This window comes from Oryzias latipes, chromosome 22 (assembly GCF_002234675.1).
Source record: "Oryzias latipes chromosome 22, ASM223467v1".
Classification (NCBI taxonomy): domain Eukaryota; kingdom Metazoa; phylum Chordata; class Actinopteri; order Beloniformes; family Adrianichthyidae; genus Oryzias; species Oryzias latipes.
The window spans coordinates 25,728,023-25,748,933 of NC_019880.2; the positions used below are offsets into that span (position 1 = coordinate 25,728,023).

Sequence of the window (20,911 nt, forward strand, 5' to 3'; positions counted from 1 at the left end):
AGGTTGGCAATAATCAGTACCAGGCAACAAAGGAGTGGCTTTGTAAGAAGAATGCCAAGGTCCTGGAGTAGCCTAGCCAGTCTCCAGATCCAAATCTTTGGGGGGAGGTGAAGGTCTGTTTTCTAGCAACGACCCCAAAAAAATTACAGTTCTTGAGAAGATCTGCATGGAGGAATGGACCAAAATAGCAGATACAGTGTGTGGATATAGGAAGACCTACAGAAAACGTTTGACCTGTGACACTGTCAATGAAGGGTACATAAAAAAAGCACAGAGATTAACTGTTGTTTCTGACCAAATACCTGTTTTTCTCCGTGAATTGCAAATAAAATCAGACAATTTGCTTTTCTGGATGTGTTTTTTTCTCATGTTGCCATCAAGTCAGTTGAAGTTTATCTATAATGAACATTACAGGCTTCTCCTATCTTATTAAGTTTTGGATTTGGATTTAGTTGATGTCACGCAATCAAAGCAACAACAAAAAAACACAACACAAACCACAGAAGTTTATTTCAAAAAAAAAAAAAAAAAATATATATATATATATATATATATATATATATATATATATATTCTTTTTTACATGTTTTTTACAGTTGATCACATGTTTTGCAGACCACATGTTTCTTACACTTTCACAGCTGTATTTATTTAATATTTATTTATTTATTTAATAAGAATCTAATTTTTGATAATATTTTCATAATAATTTTAATAATAATTTTATTAAATACTTTTTTGCTCAACGGTGTGTATGATATTTTGCAGATTTCACAACTTTTATCATCAATAGGGCCCTCAAAAATATTTGCCAGGAGAAATTGTTGGCTTGAAAGGTTTCAGTAAACCTTTCAGATCACATGATTGTTTGACTGGTTTTTACTTGATGTGAAATAAATGTGAGACAAATGCGACACGTCAGTGACAAAAAAGTTCAGTGTAATGTAAATATTTCCACATGACTGAACTTTCTAAACAAGATAAAAAAGAAAAAGTGTCAGATATTGTTCTGCAGGTTCACTAACTTGCTCAAAAGTGTCATTCTGGTTCATCTCACGGCTTTTCTTTCCTGCTCTAGCGTTTGGGCGCCTTTGTGGTTTTAGATTGTGATGCGCTGACATTTGTGCTGACTCATGTTTGTGAAGGAAGATTTAAGCCAAACATCATAGTGTCTGCCTTTGATGTTAGTCAGGTGGAGGTTCTAAGACCTGGTTTGGGTTGAGTGCTTTTGGGTAACACTCTATGCATCGTTGCATCGTCGTTCCACCATGACCCCACTGAGTTGGACTGTTCCGCGTGTGGCATGCTGTGAAAGCAGCACAGGAAGTGACATGTTCAAAACAAATTCTGCTTTCTCCTGGGGCTCAGGACTTCCTGCTGCTTCATGGGGGGTTGACGGTTATTTCGTGTCTTCGTTTCCAAGCTGTGGTCTCACAAATAGTCTGAGGCTGCAACTGATGACTATTTTGACTGTTTATAGTTTTGCTGATGAGCATCTATTTCTGCTTTCATAGGTTTGAACATAGGGTGGGGGACTTTGTCACATTAAACTTTTTGAAAATGTAAATTCTAGTTAGTGTTTACGTTATTGCCTAGAGGCTAATGTGAAGTTATTGGAATCTGAGAAACATAAGCAAAACCAAGTTTGTAGAACACCCTTCCTGACTGTCTGAGGAGACGGGTTGCTCCAAAACTCCCCTTTGTGTGGGCCGGCCTCGCGTCCTTCAATGAGACGTTTAAATGACATTCAGAGCCAGATGAGAGCATCCCATGTCTTTCTGTATTTTCTTTTTAACTCCTTAAAACCGAAGCTGTAGCTCCAGTGTTGGCGTTCTTTCTACTACTGTAACTCTTCAATAGTTAACACAATTAGCGTAATTCCAGAACATTCTGCAGCGGAGAAAAGCGCCGAAAAGCAGCTTTGCGTTGTTACGCAACTTTACAGTAGTTATGTCTTGCATATCAGTGCAAAGGCGATATGAAAAGTTGCTTTTCCCTGCATCATAATTGGCTGATTCATGTTGATGGCCTAAACAGTTACATCATGTGAGGGTGGGTGGGTGGAGTCTCATGACTGGCCCTGCACTCTTAAAGCGCTGGTGCTGTGAACTGAGGTAGTTGGACATGAAATTTTTCTGCTATTAACCCTTTAACACCGCAGCGGTAACCTGCGACTCCTAACTAACTCGCTCTCTTTGACCATTTATGTGATCAACGTCAATCAGCTGATTCTGACGCAGAGAGAAGCATCTTTTCCGGAAAGCCATATTGCAACACTTTACAAACATAAAGCTGCATTTCTCCACTTTAGAATCTGCTTGATCTCCGATAATTACGTAAACGGTTGAAAAGTTACAACAGTCAAAGGAATGTAAACACTGGAGCTAAAGGATTTCCAGTAGGAGCTTCTGGACTCTATTCGAAGGCCTTTCTGATCCGAGTCTTTCTTTTCCAGCTGGTACAGGCTCCAGTCCAAATCAGGGAAGAAGGAGAAGGAGCGGGGGGACATCCAGGTCACCATCCAGTTCACCCGCAACAACCTGACCGCCAGCATGTACGACCTGCTCATGAAGGAGAAAGGAGCGTCCCCCTTCACTAAGCTGAAGGAGCGCATCAAGGGAAAGAGGAGGTCCAGCCAGGATGACGCATCATCTGCCGTCCTACCTGGGGGGTATGCCTCTCTGTACCGCCTGCGCCAAAGAATGCCAAGCGACGGAGGTGGGGAGGAGGACTATGAAGATGATGAGGGGGGTGAGGTCCGGAGAAGCAAGATGAGAACATTCTTCTTCAGGGGGAAGCTGCGGAAAACGTCAGACACTCGCTCCAGCACGTCTGTGGGCTCTGAGAGCAGTGAGTCTTCGTCACGAGGGGGGAGCCTCAGTCCTACGGCCGGCATCAGCGTGGTGGTGTCGGACCTCTCCAACTCACCCAGCAACAGCAGCAACCTGACTGCAGACAACAGTCCAGGTGAGTCCTCCCCTCTCCCTACAGAGGAATGCACAGATCTGAACACACAGGTCTGTCCCTGGTGGATCAAATGTCTCTGTGGAGGACACCTGGACGTTCACTTCTCTATTTCAGGACCACCGACTCACAAACACGCCTAAGGGACAATTTGAAGTCACCCTATGAAGCAGGTTTTTGGACTCCGTGAGGAAATGCGTGAATTAAAATGTAAGCTCTCACAGGGAGAACATGCTAATGCAGAAGAAACCCAGCTGGGATTTGAACCAGAACCTGTGCCGCTAGTGCTAAACACCTCCCATTAGCTCCCATCTCTCCCCAGAAATTTCACCCATATTTTAGAGTTATAATAATAATGGTACTTACATTTATGACAGTGGCACCTTTGTTTAAAGCCTTCTTCACATGCTACCTGGTTTTTGGATGGTCCAGGCCTGTGGAGGGTCACAGAGAGGAGCACAGTTGTTGGTTTGTTGGGGGTTTGCTGTTAACCGCGACACGGCGACTCTTGCTGCTTGATCAACAATCCCACACAGTCACAGCTCAACGATGTGCTTGCGTCTCACCTGCTTACCCCCCTTACTTGCCTTCCAGGTGTTCACTACAACCTGTTGTCCGGAGAATACCCACCTAAAAAAAATATGCATGAACATTTTCGCTTTACGGGTTCACCAAGCGGTGTACAACCTTGATATTTCCTGCGGGCCACCTATGTGCCTCATACAGGTATGCCCATTTATCACCCATAAGGGCATTCGTGACTAAGGTTTAAGGTGAAATCGGCACTTATGTGAAAACAAGTTTTTGAACCAAACAAAGATTAAAATCTGAAATTTGTAGCAGATGTGCAGGAGAAAACAAATACAGGACTCCATTAATCTGATTTTGTTCATGAACAAGCCTTTACAAGTCATTAAAGAATAATTACTCCCCCACTATTAAAGAGTCACTCAATGCTGACCGCTGAGGTTTTCTTGACTGAATATCACTAAACCCTTTCTGAGCGTTTACTCTGTGAGGCTGATGGTCGTTGTGATTTTTCCTAGTAGGTCAAACCGTCTTATCTCAAAGGTGCTTTCAATGAAACGGCGGTAAAACTGATGGTCTGAGTCAGGCTCATCAAAGCCTTGAAAACAGGGTGAAGGGTAGGGGCAAATGAGAAATATTTAACATGCAACTTCATCTCCATTAACTTGCAAAGTCAGATTAATTCTCTAACATCATTTAATGAACTATTACAAACTGGTATTCCGTGAGCATCTAAATAAAAATGATTATCATTTAAATAATGAGAACTAAACTACACCTGCTAAACTGCCAGGCTTGTGGAGAGACCTGATGCCTTCAGTGTGTCCTGTGTCTTCATCCCCTCCATGGGACGTGGCGGGAGTACTACCCCGAGAAGGCAGCAGTGGGTCTACTGCAATCTTCTCCCAGGTGATGGCGCTGTCTCTTAACTCAGCCATCCCAGGGACAAACAGACATTTTTATGAGGTCTTGAGCAGAAAGTGACCAGAAAATATCTAGGTCCAGAATCTTAGAATAAATGGGCTACATTTCTTTTTTCACTTCCACAGCCACTGCATTACTGCAGCTGCTTCATCTATCCACCTATCAATTTCACGCTCCAGCTTTCCCTTACTCATGACCCCAAGACCCTCAAACATCTCATCCAGGAGCAGAAGCTCTTTACCCGTCCATGCAGGACAAATCCCTTATTTCTTGTTGAGAACCATGGCCTCCGACTTGGAGGTGCTGGTGCTAGTTCCCGTTCCAGCTGTTTCACACTCAACTGCGAACCACCACATTGCTTTGGTTTAATGAAGCAAACAGAGGAACATCATCTGCAAAATGTAGGGATGAAATCCTACACTCCCCAAAATAAACTCCCACTGGTTGCTCCTAGAAATGCTCTTCTTAAAATGTTTTAGGGCAGGGGTGTCAAACTCATTTTGGTTCGGGGGCCACACTCGGCCCGTCTGATCTCAAGTGGGCCGGACCATAACATAAAAGCAAAATAACAGCTTTTTTTTTAGTTTTTACTCAGTTGGAAAAAATGCTTCAACCAACATAGTAGCCTAATCACTTGAGGCCAATGGATCTCACATAAAATTAATTTCAATTTAAAAAAAGTTGGTCTATTCAAATTAATACAGACTGAATATTTTACATCTGACACTGAACCAATCCAGAAACTTTTTTTTATGGTAAGTCTCTTAGTGGTGCTGGATGTCCTATTCTTTGAGCACTGCAATGTTGATGACATACAAAGCATTTGGGTTTTGCATTCAGCATTCAGCTTCGTGAAAGAAAGAAAAAACTATATCCATTTTTCCTGGAAAGCTCTTCACTCCACTTCACTTTATTTGACAACATTTTGGTCATTAGGGTGTCGCTAATGATCATCCTTATAGCAAGAAAACAGCGGTACCCAGAGAGGACTAGAAACTTGCTTTCTTTTTTAATCATCCTTACGATTTTTACTCTTCATGTGTGGGCCGGAGTAAACCACCTGACGGGCCGGATACAGCCCGCTGGCCGTATGTTTGACACCCCTGTTTTAGGGCATCCCTTCTAGAGTCTTAAACCTTAAGGCCCGTACACACCGGGACGATTTGGCGTGCGATATTCGCCGACGTTTAACGCCTCGTGACTAAACAAAGGGCACCAATGTGAGTGTGCACACCGACGCGAAAAACGCCACGCGTAAAAGCGTCATTTTTAAAAAAACGCCTCGGGTTTGTTTTTTTGGTTTGACGCGCCGCGTCAAAAACTATACGACCAATGAGAATGGCGCTTTTGCACACGTGTCTGGAGCTTCTGAAGTTACTGTAAAACACAACTTGGGGCGCTCAAACATCAAACTGTCTTGCTGAGCACACATACGTCACGGCAAAGAAGATCTACGCCAAGTAGCGTCTACACTGCCGCGAAGAAATAAGACGAAGAAGATGCACTCACTGACGGACTTTCTAAAATATCCCCGAAAACGCTCATGATACATTTTCAGCTCTTGTACCAGTCGATAAAACTCCCCATGTTCTTCTCTTCTTGTATCTATGGGATGTACCCAAATTGACGTCTTTTCCGGCGTCTGTCATCATTCAACAGAACAATAATTTCTTCATCGCTGGAACTGGAGCTGGAGCAGTGACGTGCAATCAGGAGAGGCAGGTGAGGCTGTGCCTCACCTGTCATTATGGGAAGAAAAGAGAAAAAATAAATTCAATTATTATATTTAATCAGTAATTTGTGCTTTGCAGTCATTTTCCATTTAAATTTACCATTTTTGGGTGTTTTTTTCTTTCAAAATCGCTGAATTTCCGCATTTGCCGTTCAGATACTAAGTGACGTGCGATGAGGCACCAGCCCCCTGAGCCTCACCTTGGATTGCGCAATACCTATGCAGTCAGACGGTACTGCTGTCTCTCTGTTTGTCAGTTCAATCACTTGTACTATATGAGCTGAGTTTACATAATTTAGCAGATGTATATGATGTAAAGTGTTTGTTTTTATAAATAACTGTATGTGAGGGACGTGTTTCTTGTGCTGAGTGCTAAACGCCGGCGAAAAAGCCGCTTGGGTGAGGCCAGTAGTTCTCGTGGCTCATGTTAGGGGGCGCCGGTGAGCCCTGAGATTATGACGCAAAAAAAAAAATAGAATAAGTGATGGCAAGCGGCAAGTCATTTTCTTCAGAAGAAGCGGCGTATAGGGTTGTGCCGATGGACGATATCATCGTCCATCGTGATGGGTGACTGACATCCCGATGGAGAGACCACCATCGTGATGCCACGCCCCCGCCACGTTGCGCGTCGACACCATAAGCCGCGGTTAAATGTACAAAATATCTTGATGGGATCAATGGTCGGATTAGAATCCAACCGTGTAGATGGGCCCAGAAAAATGTTTTCAGAATATAAAAACGTTCACTAAGGTCACACTTTCGGTCGGAATAAATCATTCGCACATGCGCAGTAGGGTTTGAAAAACGGAAGGATATAAACTCCGCCGAGCGGCTTTTTTTCTTCAAACTTTATTGTATGTAACAATTCAATACAAAACATTGTTAAACAGCGCCGAGCGGCTATATATATTGACATGTCAGCTCGGTAAAATACGAGATGATCTTCTAAACGTGCTTTTAATAATGTTACGGTTATTATGAAACACCTGTTCGCTCATCATTTGAATTTTAATCCGTGTGGTCAGTGCTTTTTCTGAACGAAGCCAGGATTAGCAGTATGCTAACACGGGCTAACAACATTAGCTTTGGGTGGCGCTGCACGTAAACGTGTAAGAATAACCTCAGCCTTTATTTAGTCGGGACACGACTGGAAACACAAATCCGCGTGATTGTTTGAATGTTTTCTAAGGACTGAGCGACATTTCTGCTTTGAAGCTCAAACCGCTGTGTGTGCTGACGATCCGAGCTGTGCTCAGACACACACTTTTAGACCCGGTTCTGAGTTCGGTTGCTTGTACCCCTAGAGCTGCGGGACGGATCGCAGTCTTAAATCTCCCGCACATAGCGGCTCATGTACCATCAAAGACAAAGCTGTAAGTCCGCACTCCCCCGGAAGTGCGGGAGCGGACTACTTCTTTTCTATTTTGTTTGTTACTTTTTCTGTTAAAGTCACTTCCCTCAGTTTATACTGGATCATCGCGGATTAGTCATTAGTTGGGAAATAAAATGAAAAAAGCAAAAAAACGAATAGCAGTTATATAAGAACGAAAAATGTAAAAATACCCCCCCCCCCCCGACGATGTCATCGTCCATCCCGATGGTTGACAGCAAACATCGTCAACGGCCAATTTAAGGGACATCGCCCAACCCTAGCGGCGTATGGACTTTATTTACAAGTAAAGGTAAGACGATAATAACGTTTGTGCTTTTTTCTATGCTGCAGTTTGTATATGAAAAAAAACCATGTTGAAATTATATTTTAAACAAAACACATTAACTGTTGTCAATCAAATGGTGAATAAGTTACTCAGTATGGTTCATATGTTTGTAAATCTGACTGATGACGTCAGTGCCTCACCAGCCATTAACCTCACCGCACGTCACTGAGCTAGAGCTACTGGTGCTTGAAATATTCATGTTTTCTTTGTATGATTCTGACAAGCGCATAAATACTTGCTCTCTTCTTCTGAGTGAAAAGCGACTTTAAGAAGCGTAAAGTTGCGCAGCGCCACCTTGTGTACAGGAGTATTTCTGTTATACATTAAGCGCCATCTAATGTCAGGGAATGAAATTGCATGTTCACTTGGACCCATCGTAAGCGAAAATTGCCTGGGTGTGAACACAAAAAACGCTGGCGAATAACGCCTGGCGAATATTTGTCCCGGTGTGTACGGGCCTTTAGTCCAGGTTTTTGGGTTGTCCGGGCCTGTGGAGGGTCGGAGACCGGATTGGCGTCATTTTAAGAGGAGCACAGGAGTGTTTTGTAGGTACCTTAAAGCTCTTATGGCAACCTCAAGAAACATCATAAAAAATTTACTGTATGATTGTCGTGCGTGTGGTAAGTGTATCATGAAGTATTAAGAAGAATGACATACAAGTGATGCTGTCGTACGGTCGTACCCTTACGCTTAGTCACTAGTACCGTAAGAGTAATGGCTCATTACTGACCACGTGCAAATGCCGGATACATGGGGTGTACAGGTGATGCAAAAGTGCCCGTAGGATGCTCACAAAAACTAACCGATTGTCTAATGTCCTCATTTCTAACCGTCAGGCTGAAGGCAAAGAACACAGACTTATCATCTGAACAGCACTAATGTTAGGCCTGCACAGTAAATTGAAAATGTATTGTCATCGCGATATAAGCATACGCAATATGCGTTATTGCAAAAGACATGAATGGTTTTTCAAAATGGTAACCTTGAATATTTACACACAAGCATAGACAGAGAATCATTATGCTTTTAAAAAGCCCAACAATGTTCTTATTAATGGTCTTTATTTGTTTTGGCAAATACTACCAGAAAAGTAGATCATTTTTCCTTGGTGTTGAGTTGAAATGGAAACAATGTATTGCGATGTATTGTTTTTTTTTTTGTTCTGCTATGTGTTCATTTAGTCGTTATGATATTGAGCATTAATATTACAAGTTTTCCCATATCGTGCAACCCCAACTATTTGCCCATACTTACCTTTACATGCTGTTTACGTGTTCACTGTGACCTGTCACCCCCTGCATTCCCATAGAAAATAGCATGCATGAACATTTTCACTCTATAGGCTCACTTAGCCATCTATGTCCTTGATATTTTGGGTAGACCATGTGTGTCTCCCGTACAGGTTTGCCCATTTTTCGCCCGTATACACCCGTAAGGTTGGTTGTGACCAATGCATAACGTGCACTGGGAAGAGGTTCAACTTGCCTCTGAGAATCCTGAGGGTGGTGCGTAGGGTAGAAATGATGGCCTCTCTATTTAGCTTTGTTTTAGTGACGCCTCAAACATAAACCTGTTGTTTTACTCAGAAATATTTAGGGAGGAATCTCTGAAAGTCCTTCTCCCACTACACCAACCCATGGCTTGTGAAGCGGTTCCTGTTCGTTTAGGGGGTGTTCTACATAAACGGCACTCAAAATGTATTTCCTTTTTTTCTGACAGAGCATACGGCCAACACGTCTCCAGACTCAACCTCCCTCAAGCCCGAGTTCGGTGATGAGACCGGTGAGATCAGCATCGCTGTGCCGCAGCAGTTTGTTTTTGCAAATGGAAGCCACGCCCCCCTCATCCAGCCCCAGGACCCTGGCCTTGGAAAACCGGCGTGTGGCGGGGGTCTGCTGCAGAAGTCTCTGCCTGTGTCCGTGTCTCTGCAGAACCTCAGCACGCGGGCGTCCATGGACCTTCCCAAAGGTCCTGCAGGGGACGGGCGCCGCTGGTCGTTTGACAGAGCCAGCACGGAAGAGAAAGCTGCCATGGCAGCGGCTCTGGAGGGAGGCGGGCCTATGCGGGTCAAGGACACGCCAGAAGCTGCCAACACTTTCTCTGAGGTGGAGTCAGACTGTAAGGGAAAACAACAGAGGAGGGACCTGATCACGCCAGGGCGGAGTGAGCCTGGGAGGGGTCAGACATCGTCTAGGAACGAGCCTGAGCAGGTTTCTTCTGGCGCTGGGGAGAAGGTCAGGAGCTGGTTTGGATCAAAGGACAAACCAAGGTGAGAGGGAGTGTGGTGAAGGTTATTGCACCTGAATCACATCTTTGTTGACCATCTACTTTTTTATTTTCAATTTAGTTTGATCTTTCCTGTCCTGTAGACATACTTCACCCCCAGCTCCGTGTATTTGTGTCTTTAGCTGAAACCGGTTGATGGAAATGTTTGACCTTTAGTCAGAGTCGCCGCCTGCAAACACTCTGGATCTTCCTGTCTCGCTCTTTATCATGTTGAGTTTTGTTTTGGGGGGAAATCCCCACGTCGAAGCGCTGAAGATGCCTCCAGCTCTGCGTGCTCTGGTCTCTGGTTACAGCAGGGATCTGCAATGCAGATGGAGGAGGGGGAGGGGGGGTTAACCCTGTGCGGTTCAGTAAAGACTGTCTCTTCAGTCACCTGCGATACCATGGCTTTTTTAAATCTGATGGGTGGGGCCAAGATGAGGGGAGGTTGGGGTGGAGACGTCGCTCTGAAAGTTGAGCTGAAGCGGTACGATCCCACCTTCCTCCTGGAGTTTGTGTTGGAGACGTTTTGCAGACTTCTGTTTTAGCAGTTAAGCTTTTAAATGTTTTCTCTCTTTACAACAACATCACCAACGCAGCAAAGTGCATTTCAGACCCACTCTAACCGGAGTTCACGAGTACCAGGGTCATCTTTGGGATGTTCTTCACTATTTTACTCTCAACTGCAGCTCAGACTGGGATCATTCATCTTCCTGTTTGGGGTTTGACCTGGGCTGATGGATGGATTAGGTGGTAGTCTGCAGTTCACAGTTGCAGAGCTAATGTTCAACCAGATTATTCTCTGATTCTGAGGTTTGATTCTCCTGCTGTGTACATTGATGTTTGAATTGGATTCTAATGCTAGCCGTGACTCTTGGTTAGTCGGATTTGTGCAGGTGCTGCTGTGACATTTGCGGCAGATTATAATCCCAGACTTTCTTTGCTGCATTCAGACGCTGTATCAAAATTTGCGGCAGATTAAAACGGCATATTCAGAGTTTCTGTTTGTATGCAGATGTAGTATCAGAGTTTAACCCGTTAACACCAGAGTTTTAGCTCCAGCAGCGTTTACATTTGCACAATTAAGATCATTCCGGCAGAACCTGAAGCAGAGAAAAGCAGCCGTGCACTAATATGCAACTCTTTACGGTAGTGAAGTGCTCACACGATTAACGTGAATCAGATGATTCCATCAGGGAGAAAAGGAACTCTGTCTATCTCTTATTATCATTGAAGGCGAGAATGATGTCCAGGCTTCAGATTTATTTATGTTGAGGATTTCTCCAAAAGCGTCGGTACATTGGGTCCAGGTTCATGCGACCATTCAGAGACTCTCCCAGTACGGTGAGCTTCATCATCTACTACAGGAGCTGTATCTGAATGACGGCGCTTTCAGCTCTACTTCCTTCTCTCTGCGGCCCAGTTTGACGACTTACACCCCCCAGACTAGTAAGAGGAGGGAAAAAATACAAATAAAATTAGAGAACCTCTTTATTATTGTCTCCATGCAAATTAGAAAAATATGTCAAAGTTCAGGAGTGGTACAATCAGATTCTCCTTCATGTTGGTTTTTGACTCCACCCGCTGATTACGCCATCAACACGCCACAGGCCAAAGTTCAGTCCTTGATTGGTTGACGCAGCATCAAAGTTTGTCAAAGTTCAGATTTTTGAACTCTGGACGTGACCTGACACCTGGAATGCATAGCTGCCAGAGCAGCACGCCGTGGCTTACGCTCAGATGCACTGCCAGACAGCTGATGGCGTTTTTACGTTGACTTAACATTGAAACTGGACACCCCTGAAGTGCTAATCTCGTGCGGTGTGAGTGCAGTTTAAGCAATGGCTACAACCGGTTGTCCCCAGCATGCCTGTAGGAAAAAATGTGCATGAACATTTTTGCTCTACATGTTGGTCGGGTGGTTTCCAATCCTAAAATGCGATTTGCGCCGCCTGCGTGGCCCGTACAGGTTTTTGTCTTGCAGACAGCCCGTATCCTCTGGTGACTAAGGCACGAGCTTGCTTTCTGCCGATTCATGTTTAAACTTTGAACAGAACAGTAGGTTCAGAGCGAAGTTCCTGTGTGCAGCGTCTGAAGTGCAGCATAGAAACAAATGCAAAGGTTGGTAAGAGCCGCTTGGAAAAAACAACAATTGTAAATGATGAACTTTAGTTTGGTCTCTGTCAAAGGAATCTAAACTAATCCAGAGGACCGTGTCCTTCTTTCACAGCCTGGGGGTGTCGCACATACTAAAGCCCAGCACTGACCCACACCCACCCCTTTTTCTACCTAACCCACCCCCCGGGGGTGTTTCTGTAGATGGTAGCTCTGTGTTTCCCCCCCTGCAGCACGCTAACCCTTTCCCCCACGCTGATCTCTCTTCCTGCAACCCGTTCCATTCTGTCCTGCAGCACAACCCTTTCTATGAAGACATTCTTTCTACCAGGGCCTCAACCCCCCCGCTGCCTCCTTTGCCCTATCTTTCCAGCTCCTGCCCCCCCATGACCCACCTTATGCCCCAGCCAAGTAGCTCTAACCCCACCTTGGCGCATGACTCCCCAACCATGGAGGACCCCTTCGCTGATGCACAGACGGAGGGGATGACCACAGCTACCAGAGGACCTCCTCCACCCAGTGCAGCACCTCCTCCCAGGAACTCATCGAACCCTTTCAGGAGGGCTGACCGACCACAGGATGATGTGGAGTCACAGTGGGACCAATCTTTTGAAGCATTTGCAGCAGGAAGGCTGCAGTCTCCGGTGGGCCCAGACTTAAGAACGCAGGAAAGCGTCGTGGGAACCTCCTGGTTCTCCAGAGGAGAGCCCGGAGCCTTCAGGAGCGATGACCGAGCTTTGAATCCTGCTAACTCTCATGCTCTGTCTGCATGCACTGAAACTAAACGCAACAGCAGCACTAACACCAGCGCAGCCCCCTCCCACAGTGCTGGCACACCGTTCAGCGGGAGCTCCTCCGGACCTGGTGTTTTGGCAGACGGTGGTCTTTTCTGGTTCTCCCAGCCTGACAGATCCTCCTCAAAGAAACCTGAAACACCCTGTGAGTTGGGGTCTGCTTACTCCAAGGACGCCACCACTTATGGGTCGCATGGAAAGACTCAGACAGACCCAGAGGAACCACAACTGGACCAAGAAAACCGGGCTAGGAGCATGGAGGTCCCGGATGGGTCCACTTGGGATTCTCCTGTGAACAACAGCACAGGAGTCCAGATTTTGGGTTCAAACGATGACCCGTCTTTTTTCCTGCCGTCCTACATCTTCACCTCCTCGCCTCATGCCCAGCAGGGTCTGTTGGACCACCGCCATGGGGGACTAAGAGAGCAGGGATCAGACCTCCACTCAGGTTTGACACATTTTCCTGGTTTCACTTCCACCCCAGACTCTCAGCAGGGTTTTACTGATGCACAGACTTTGGATCATAGCGGCACCAGCTTGTTTCCAAGTCTGTACGTAAGCGCAGAGTCCCAAGATTACCAAACCTGCCGTTCTCCACCATCCTTGAACCCATCCGGCCCCTCAGAGCCAAACCAAACCGTCTCCAAAAACTCTCTGCTCTGGGGTGAAGGAGGTGACTTTCACACAACCGCCGATGAAACTTTGGCTTTGGAGACCAGCATCACAGAGAGGCACAAATCACAACATTCCTTCATCAGCTCCGGTCTGAAGAGTCCTCCTGAAGGAGGTGGGGAGGTGCAGCACGCTGATTCAACGGACCCACGGTCACAAAAGCTGAAGCTGCAGCGCTCTCGATCAGAGGGCACTCTGGCTCCTCCCACACCCTCTTTTGAGAGTGATGCTGTTTCTAGGAGACGGTCCTCTTTGGCTCCTGAGGGCAGCCGCCTCCTCTCTCTAACCCCCCCTGCTCCTCAAAGCATTAGCTTCCCTGTAGCCCTCCCTCCCTGTGCAAACCTTTCAGTGCGAGACGCCTCAAACCCGAGTCCGGAGGGGGCAGAGCAGCAGGCGGTCGTCCAGCGGGACAGGTGAGGCCGCACATGCTCGGCGCCGGAGCCACAGGTGGAGGGATTTCTCATCTTCCAGTCTTTTCTCTTCTGGGCCCTTTTCCTGTGTAGTGGGGGCTGTTTTTTCACACACACCCCAACACTACATACACACATGTTCTCAGACCGACACGCTCTCTGCAGGTTCCTCCCTGTGTGTCTCTATTGGGGTAACAGCGGGGGGGCTGTAAAGCCTCATGACAATTAGCAGGTTTTTTTCCTCCCTGATCACTAACACCCCTCCCCCTTACACTCACAAAAAGGTGCGATTGATTCTTCTTGACCTCACACCTACGCACACCTGACTCCCTGTTCTTCGCTGGCGTCTTTGCATGAGCCCTGCCCTCCTCTACCTCCGTCCCTGAGGCGTGTTAGGGGCTTAAATGTTGTTTCATCTCTGCTGTTGCCTTAGAGAACGAGTCTGAAGACTCTGAAGCTGCTGCTTCAGCCTGGATGTTCTCCCTGAAGCATGCTAACAAAAATTGTAACTAGGGATGTCCTGATCACGTGAACGGTAATTGGTCCAATCACGTAATTTCAAACTCGATTGAAATCAGATGTTGCCTCCCGATCAGGGATTTGGTTTTTATTTTATTCAGATTTTTATGATCAACGCTATATATTTTAAGTCTATTATTACAGATAAATGCTCTACCTGAAGTCTGCATATTATGAGCAGATCATGACATTTCCTGCCTTAAATTCAGCAGCAGGAGGCGCTGAGCTTCGCAACTCCAACGAAATGAAGTCAATTCAGTGGCCGTTTTTTTCAGGATATGGGTCCATCATGTTGGAGCCAGAAATAGTCCGTAAGCAATGAATAGTCCAAGTCAGTCAGTCGTTTCTATGACGACCACTTTCACCAATCAGGAGTGAGCTTCTTGGAAGTCCACACCCCTACCACTTGGAAGCAGGTTACAGGAAATCTGTCAAACTCTTTGAATGTTGGATTAGAGACCACATACTTTTATTGAGGCCTCTAATTGGTCAGTTTATATCTAGAAGTAAAGAAAACATATGGGGGGGGGGGGGGGGGGGGGGATTATCAAGAACATGTTAAACATAACGGTAGTAACAGTTACAGCTTCTCTATAGAAGTCTATAGGATTTTGGCTTCTTGGAACCAGCAGGTACTTCCTGTTTGGAAAACCAGAGGGTACAGGGTAACTTAGTCCAGTCCTCTTATTTTTGTCAATAAGTGGTGTACAAAAACAGTTCGGTTAAATATACACAAATTCGGACTTCCAGGCTCAACAACACTTGTAGTAAATGTTTAAAACTGACATCAAGTGATTTGTCTTTATCCGAATAATGACCTTCAAAAAAGAAGATTTTTACTTCATGAGACTAAAATGGATAGACGGCAGTGAGCCAACTGCCAAGGGACTGCAAGCGGCCCAAATGAATGGATATACAGTGGGGCAAAAAGTATTTAGTCAGCCACCAATTGTGCAAGTTCTCCCACTCAAAAAGATGAGAGAGGCCTGTAATTTTCATCATACGTTTACCTCAACTATGAGAGACAACATGAGAGAACAAAATCCAGAAAATCACATTTTCTGATTTTTAAAGAATTTATTTATAAATTATGTTAGAGAATAACTATTTGGTCAATAACAAAAGTTCAACTGAATACTTTGTTATATACCCTTTGTTGGCAATGACAGCAGTCAAACGCTTCCTGTTCGTTTTCACAAGGTTTTCACACTGTTGCTGGTATTTTGGTCCATTCCTCCATGCAGATCTCCTCTAGAGCAGTGATGTTTTGGTCCATTCCTCCATGCAGATCTCCTCTAGAGCAGTTATGTTTTGGGGCTGTCGCTGGGCAACACAGACTTTCAACTCCCTCCAAAGATTTTCTATGGGGTTGAGATCTGGAGACTGGCTAAGCCACTCCAGAACCTTGAAATGCTTCTAACAAAGCCAGTCCTTCATTACCCATACAGTGTGTTTAGGATGGTTGTCCTGCTGAAAGACCTAGCCACGTTTCATCTCTAATGCCTTTGCTGATGGAAGGAGGTTTACACTCAGAATCTGATGATTCATGGCCCCATTCATTCTGTACTTTACACGGATCAGTCGTGCTGCTCCCTTTGCTGAAAAACAGCCACAAAGCATGATGTTTCCACCCCCATGCTTTACAGTAGGTTTGGTGTTCTTTGGATGCAGCTCAGCATTCTTTCGCCTCCAAACACGACGAGTAGAAAAAAGTTCTATTTTGGTTTCACCTGACCATAGGACATTCTCCCAACCCCCTTCTGGACCATCCAAATGCTCTCTAGCAAACTTAAGACCGGTCTGCATATGTACTGGCTTTAGCAGGGAGACACGTCTGCTCTGCAGGATTTGATTCCCAGGTGTTTTATGAAATAATTTTTTGCAGGTTCGAGGGAGGTAGGCACTGAGCAGAAACAAATGACTCAAAGACTGCAAGCTAGAATAAAATGTGTCTTTTTATTCCCCGCTTCAAAACAGTCACACAACATAACACAGGAGTTTAAGCCATGCAGTTTCAACAGAAAACATTTCATCTGCCCCTACCGTGACACACGGACTGGAGAGCCAACAGTCCCGATAGAGTGGCTTGAAACAAAACTCCGGCTGGGCGTTCGTACGTAACCCACAGCAGACTCTGAATAAAGTTGGGCTTCCTTATCTTTTATATTCTTTGATGAGCGTGAGGAAAAGGAGGGCCGGTCCCTTCCCGCAGGCTCACCCTGCACGTAGACTCATCCTATACCATCATAAACATGTCAGAATATCTTCTACAGAGCACTCCTTTTACGGGTCAGTAACAGGATAAAATTCTAAACATTGTCAGGATATGCTCTACAGAGTCCTCCCTTAACAGGATAAAACTTTATATTAAACATTCCTTTTGGGGGTCAGTCATAGAAACATCATAAACATATCAAGACATTCTCCTTTTTTGGTTATTAGCAACATAGAACCTTATATAAGAGTACATAAGAGTTTACATAAGTATTCCTTTTTTGGATGGTCAGCCACAGAACATTATCTTTAATGCAGGGCAGAAGGCTCCCCCCCTGCCTACAGTGCATTGTCCATCTCACCAGGCGTCATAATGTGTTACTGATGGTAGTAACCTTTGTTACTTTGGTCCTAGATCGTTCACTAGATCCCCCGTGGGGTTCTGGGATTTTGCTCCCCCTTGCTCCCCCTGGATAGGGATCAGTAACCCTGGATAGGGATCCGTAACCCTGGATAGGGATCCGTAACCCTGGATAGGGATCAGTAACCCTGGATAGGGATCAATAAACCTGGATAGGGATCCGTAACCCTGGATAGGGATCAGTAACCCTGGATAGGGATCAGTAACCCTGGATAGGGATCAATAAACCTGGATAGGGATCCGTAACCCTGGATAGGGATCCGTAACCCTGGATAGGGATCAATAAACCTGGATAGGGATCCGTAACCCTGGATAGGGATCAATAAACCTGGATAGGGATCCGTAACCCTGGATAGGGATCAGTAACCCTGGATAGGGATCTGTAACCCTGGATAGGGATCAGTAACCCTGGATAGGGATCAGTAACCCTGGATAGGGATCTGTAACCCTGGATAGGGATCTGTAACCCTGGATAGGGATCAGTAACCCTGGATAGGGATCTGTAACCCTGGATAGGGATCAGTAACCCTGGATAGGGATCAGTAACCCTGGATAGGGATCAGTAACCCTGGATAGGGATCAGTAACCCTGGATAGGGATCAGTAACCCTGGATAGGGATCCGTAACCCTGGATAGGGATCAGTAACCCTGGATAGGGATCAGTAACCCTGGATAGGGATCAGTAACCCTGGATAGGGCATCCCTAGTTTTCACACCTTACATGTTTAAATTGTTTGTCAGAAGATCTCAAATCGTTGACCTCCAGAATGGCACCCAGATGAGGATGAGCGTGTCCTGCTGGGGTGGTTGATGGTTGAAGGTCTCTTTCTATTCCTGTCTTGTTTTCGTCCACAGCCCCCACCCGGTGAAGCCGTTGACGGCCACTGCCCCCCCAGAGGAGGAGCGCTCAAAGCTGGCCAGCGGCCTAGAGAAGCTCAAGTCCACAATCCACCCGGGGAGGGGAAGCCACCTGACAGAGCAGGAGGACAAGAAGAAGGTATGAAACCCCCCCACCCCCCATTGGTTTGTGACAGAAATGTGAAGAACTGATTTCTACAGTCAGATTTTTGTGTTTGAATGCGTCCTAAACTCCTGCGGTCATGTGCTCCCAGATTCTCACAGGAGGGGCGGGCTCGTACTACCACCTGACCCACAGCCAGCTGGTGGCTCTGCTGGTCCAGCGGGAGGCGGAGCTTCAGAGGCATCAGGAGGAGTTTAAGAATCAGAAACTGCTGTTGGCCAAACGGGAGGCGGAGCTTAAGAAGCTGAAGCCACAGGTCAGAGACCTGGAGGACTACATCGACACGCTGCTGGTGCGCATCATGGAGCAGAAACCCACCCTCCTGCAAGTGCGCTCCAAGCTCAAGTGACAGGGGTGGGGGCAGAGTGCGCCCCCGCCCACTGGAACAGCTCTTAGGCTTCTCACTGCTCTGCGGTCATACATAGTGTTGATACACGGACACAGAAGATGCGACGTTTTCCAGCTTGGCCCCGCCCCCCACTTTAGGACGGTCTGAGGGGTTTGAATGTAGCTCCGCCTCAGGTTGTTTCCAGATTTAACAAGCCACGTTGGGGGGGGCACGTGCCCCCCTCTTTTGTTTCAACAGGGAAGTTTGGGTTTGGAACCGAACATGCAGACAGATTCTGGCTGAGGGGAGGGGGGGTCTGCCTTTTTTAAAAACTGTACACAACTGGATCACACAACTGACACACAATAGTTATACAACATTCCCACAATACACATGCAACCAAAACACAACTGTCACAGATTATTCACACAAGTTACACAACAGTCACGCTATCAAAACAACAGCCACACACAATTAAAACAACCATCACACAAGTCACACAACAGTCACACCTTCAAAACACAACAGTCACGGCATTCACACAACAGTTACTCCTTGAACACACAACTAAAACAGGACTGTTACACAACAGGCACGCAGCCGTAATGCAACAAACACACAACCATCACACACCTTAGACACCCAAAGAAAACACATCCCTCCCTCACACAACTATTATACAACAGTCACTCAGCAGCCGCACAACCAAAACACAGCTGTCACATTGCTGTCACACAACAGACGCACAGAAGATAGGCAACTGTTGCACGACACACAAACTTTTACACAAGAGTAACACAACTTGCAGAAAAAACGATCACACAACTTACAAAAACCTCACAAATGAAGGCAGTAAATCTTTGTAAAGTTGAGGTTTGAATTCCAGTGAAGGGGTCCCCATGAAGTTATTGTGCGTTCACGTGCACAGATGTCTGCGTTTGTGCGTTCTTGCATTTTTATAGATGTTTTTCCAGGCAACACAGAAGTGAAAGTAAAACAAGCCAAATTAGCGGAGGTAAAACGTTCCTCACCACGTGGACGGCGCCGGAACAGATTGTAGCTTCTGAATGTTCAAAGTGTTCTTAGACAACTGTTTGCTTTCTTCTGCTCTTTCTGGGTCTTTTTGTACACACATCCACACTCTTGTGTGTGCTTGCTGAGCTGGCGGGCTGCGGTCACGGCATTTTCAGGTAAAGAGGGCGTCACTCCTGTTAGAGGCTGGAGCTTCTCTGGTCTTCCTCCCTCCTCCTCTTCCTCCTCCTCACACGTGCCTCCTCCACAAGACTCCTGCACGATGAGGAGATGCCTGCAACATGCTGGTGCCTGACCCCCCCCCCTCCCTCCCCCAGTGTGCGCATCACATCTGCTTCTGCTCCAGGTGTCATAAAGGGAATCATCTTTAATGTCATAGTGAAATGCCAAATGCTGCCTTATTTCCGCTGTGTTTGGACGCTGCTCCAGAATGAATTTTCCTGTCTGGGCAGGTTGGAAAAGGAAAAGCCATCTGTTCTCCGAAGGCTTTATTTTTCTGCTTCTTTGTTCTTTAGATTAATGCACAGAATAAAGTGTCTGCATACCCATAGGAAAAGAGTGCTTTTACTGTGAAATGCCAAAAACAAAAGCGAAAACAGTGTTCAGGTCATTATGCCTCCGTTAGCATTCATGGATGTTCTTGCACTGAACTGTCAGAAGCAAAGCAGTACGTTTGTTAGTCTAACAGCACTTAGTTATCTTATACAGCACTTCCGACTGACGCCTGGCCTCCGCCTCTGCTGCTGAGCGGCGCTTCCAGAAGCAGCCGGCAGCAGGCGCTGATCCGACGTCCGCTGTCTTCCACGGGGAAGCATTCAGACGTCAGCCTGAACTGTTTGCTCCCCCAACTGTGTGAACGGGCTCCAGCTGTGGGGCAGGATTGGAACGTTTACACTCTGTGATGCAAATGTTTCACAATTTTTGTATATTTAATAAAGAATATTTTGTGGTTTATGCTCACAATATGTTAAAACGCTTTCTTTTTTTTAAATTCAGTGTTTCATTCTTTAAATTTGATCAATTCTGACCCTTTTCTTTGCTTAATTTCTGTATTTCTAAGAACAAATGAGGCAGCTGAAGGGCAAACTTAAGTTAAAGGTCAACATTATTTGAAATTGATTTGATGCCTCTTCACTGGCATCAGTTAGCAGCTCATGCAGAAACAATCAAACACATCAACGGTAATTTTCATCCATGTTTTTATATCTGAGCTCGTCTGTGGAGAAAGTCACCACCAGGAGGCTCTATTTTCCC

At 45.8% G+C, this 20,911-nt stretch overlaps 1 protein-coding gene across 3 annotated transcripts in view; it reads left to right on the forward strand.

The window, feature by feature from the left end:
- The window catches only part of LOC101168166 (rab11 family-interacting protein 5), a 28,642-nt gene extending 8,012 nt beyond the window's left edge, over positions 1 to 20,630 (forward strand). Inside the window, exons 2-6 of one of the 3 annotated variants that reach the window (XM_023951555.1) lie at positions 2,456 to 2,967; positions 9,586 to 10,135; positions 12,362 to 14,125; positions 18,132 to 18,273; positions 18,389 to 20,630. In XM_023951555.1, coding sequence (XP_023807323.1) covers positions 2,456 to 2,967; positions 9,586 to 10,135; positions 12,362 to 14,125; positions 18,132 to 18,273; positions 18,389 to 18,646 — 3,226 coding nt within the window. In that variant the 3' untranslated portion in view covers positions 18,647 to 20,630. The remainder of the gene's footprint in view (positions 1 to 2,455; positions 2,968 to 9,585; positions 10,136 to 12,361; positions 14,126 to 18,131; positions 18,274 to 18,388) is intronic. The other 2 variants (XM_023951556.1, XM_023951557.1) reach the window with 2 other exon arrangements.
- Positions 20,631 to 20,911: the final 281 nt, after the last annotated feature.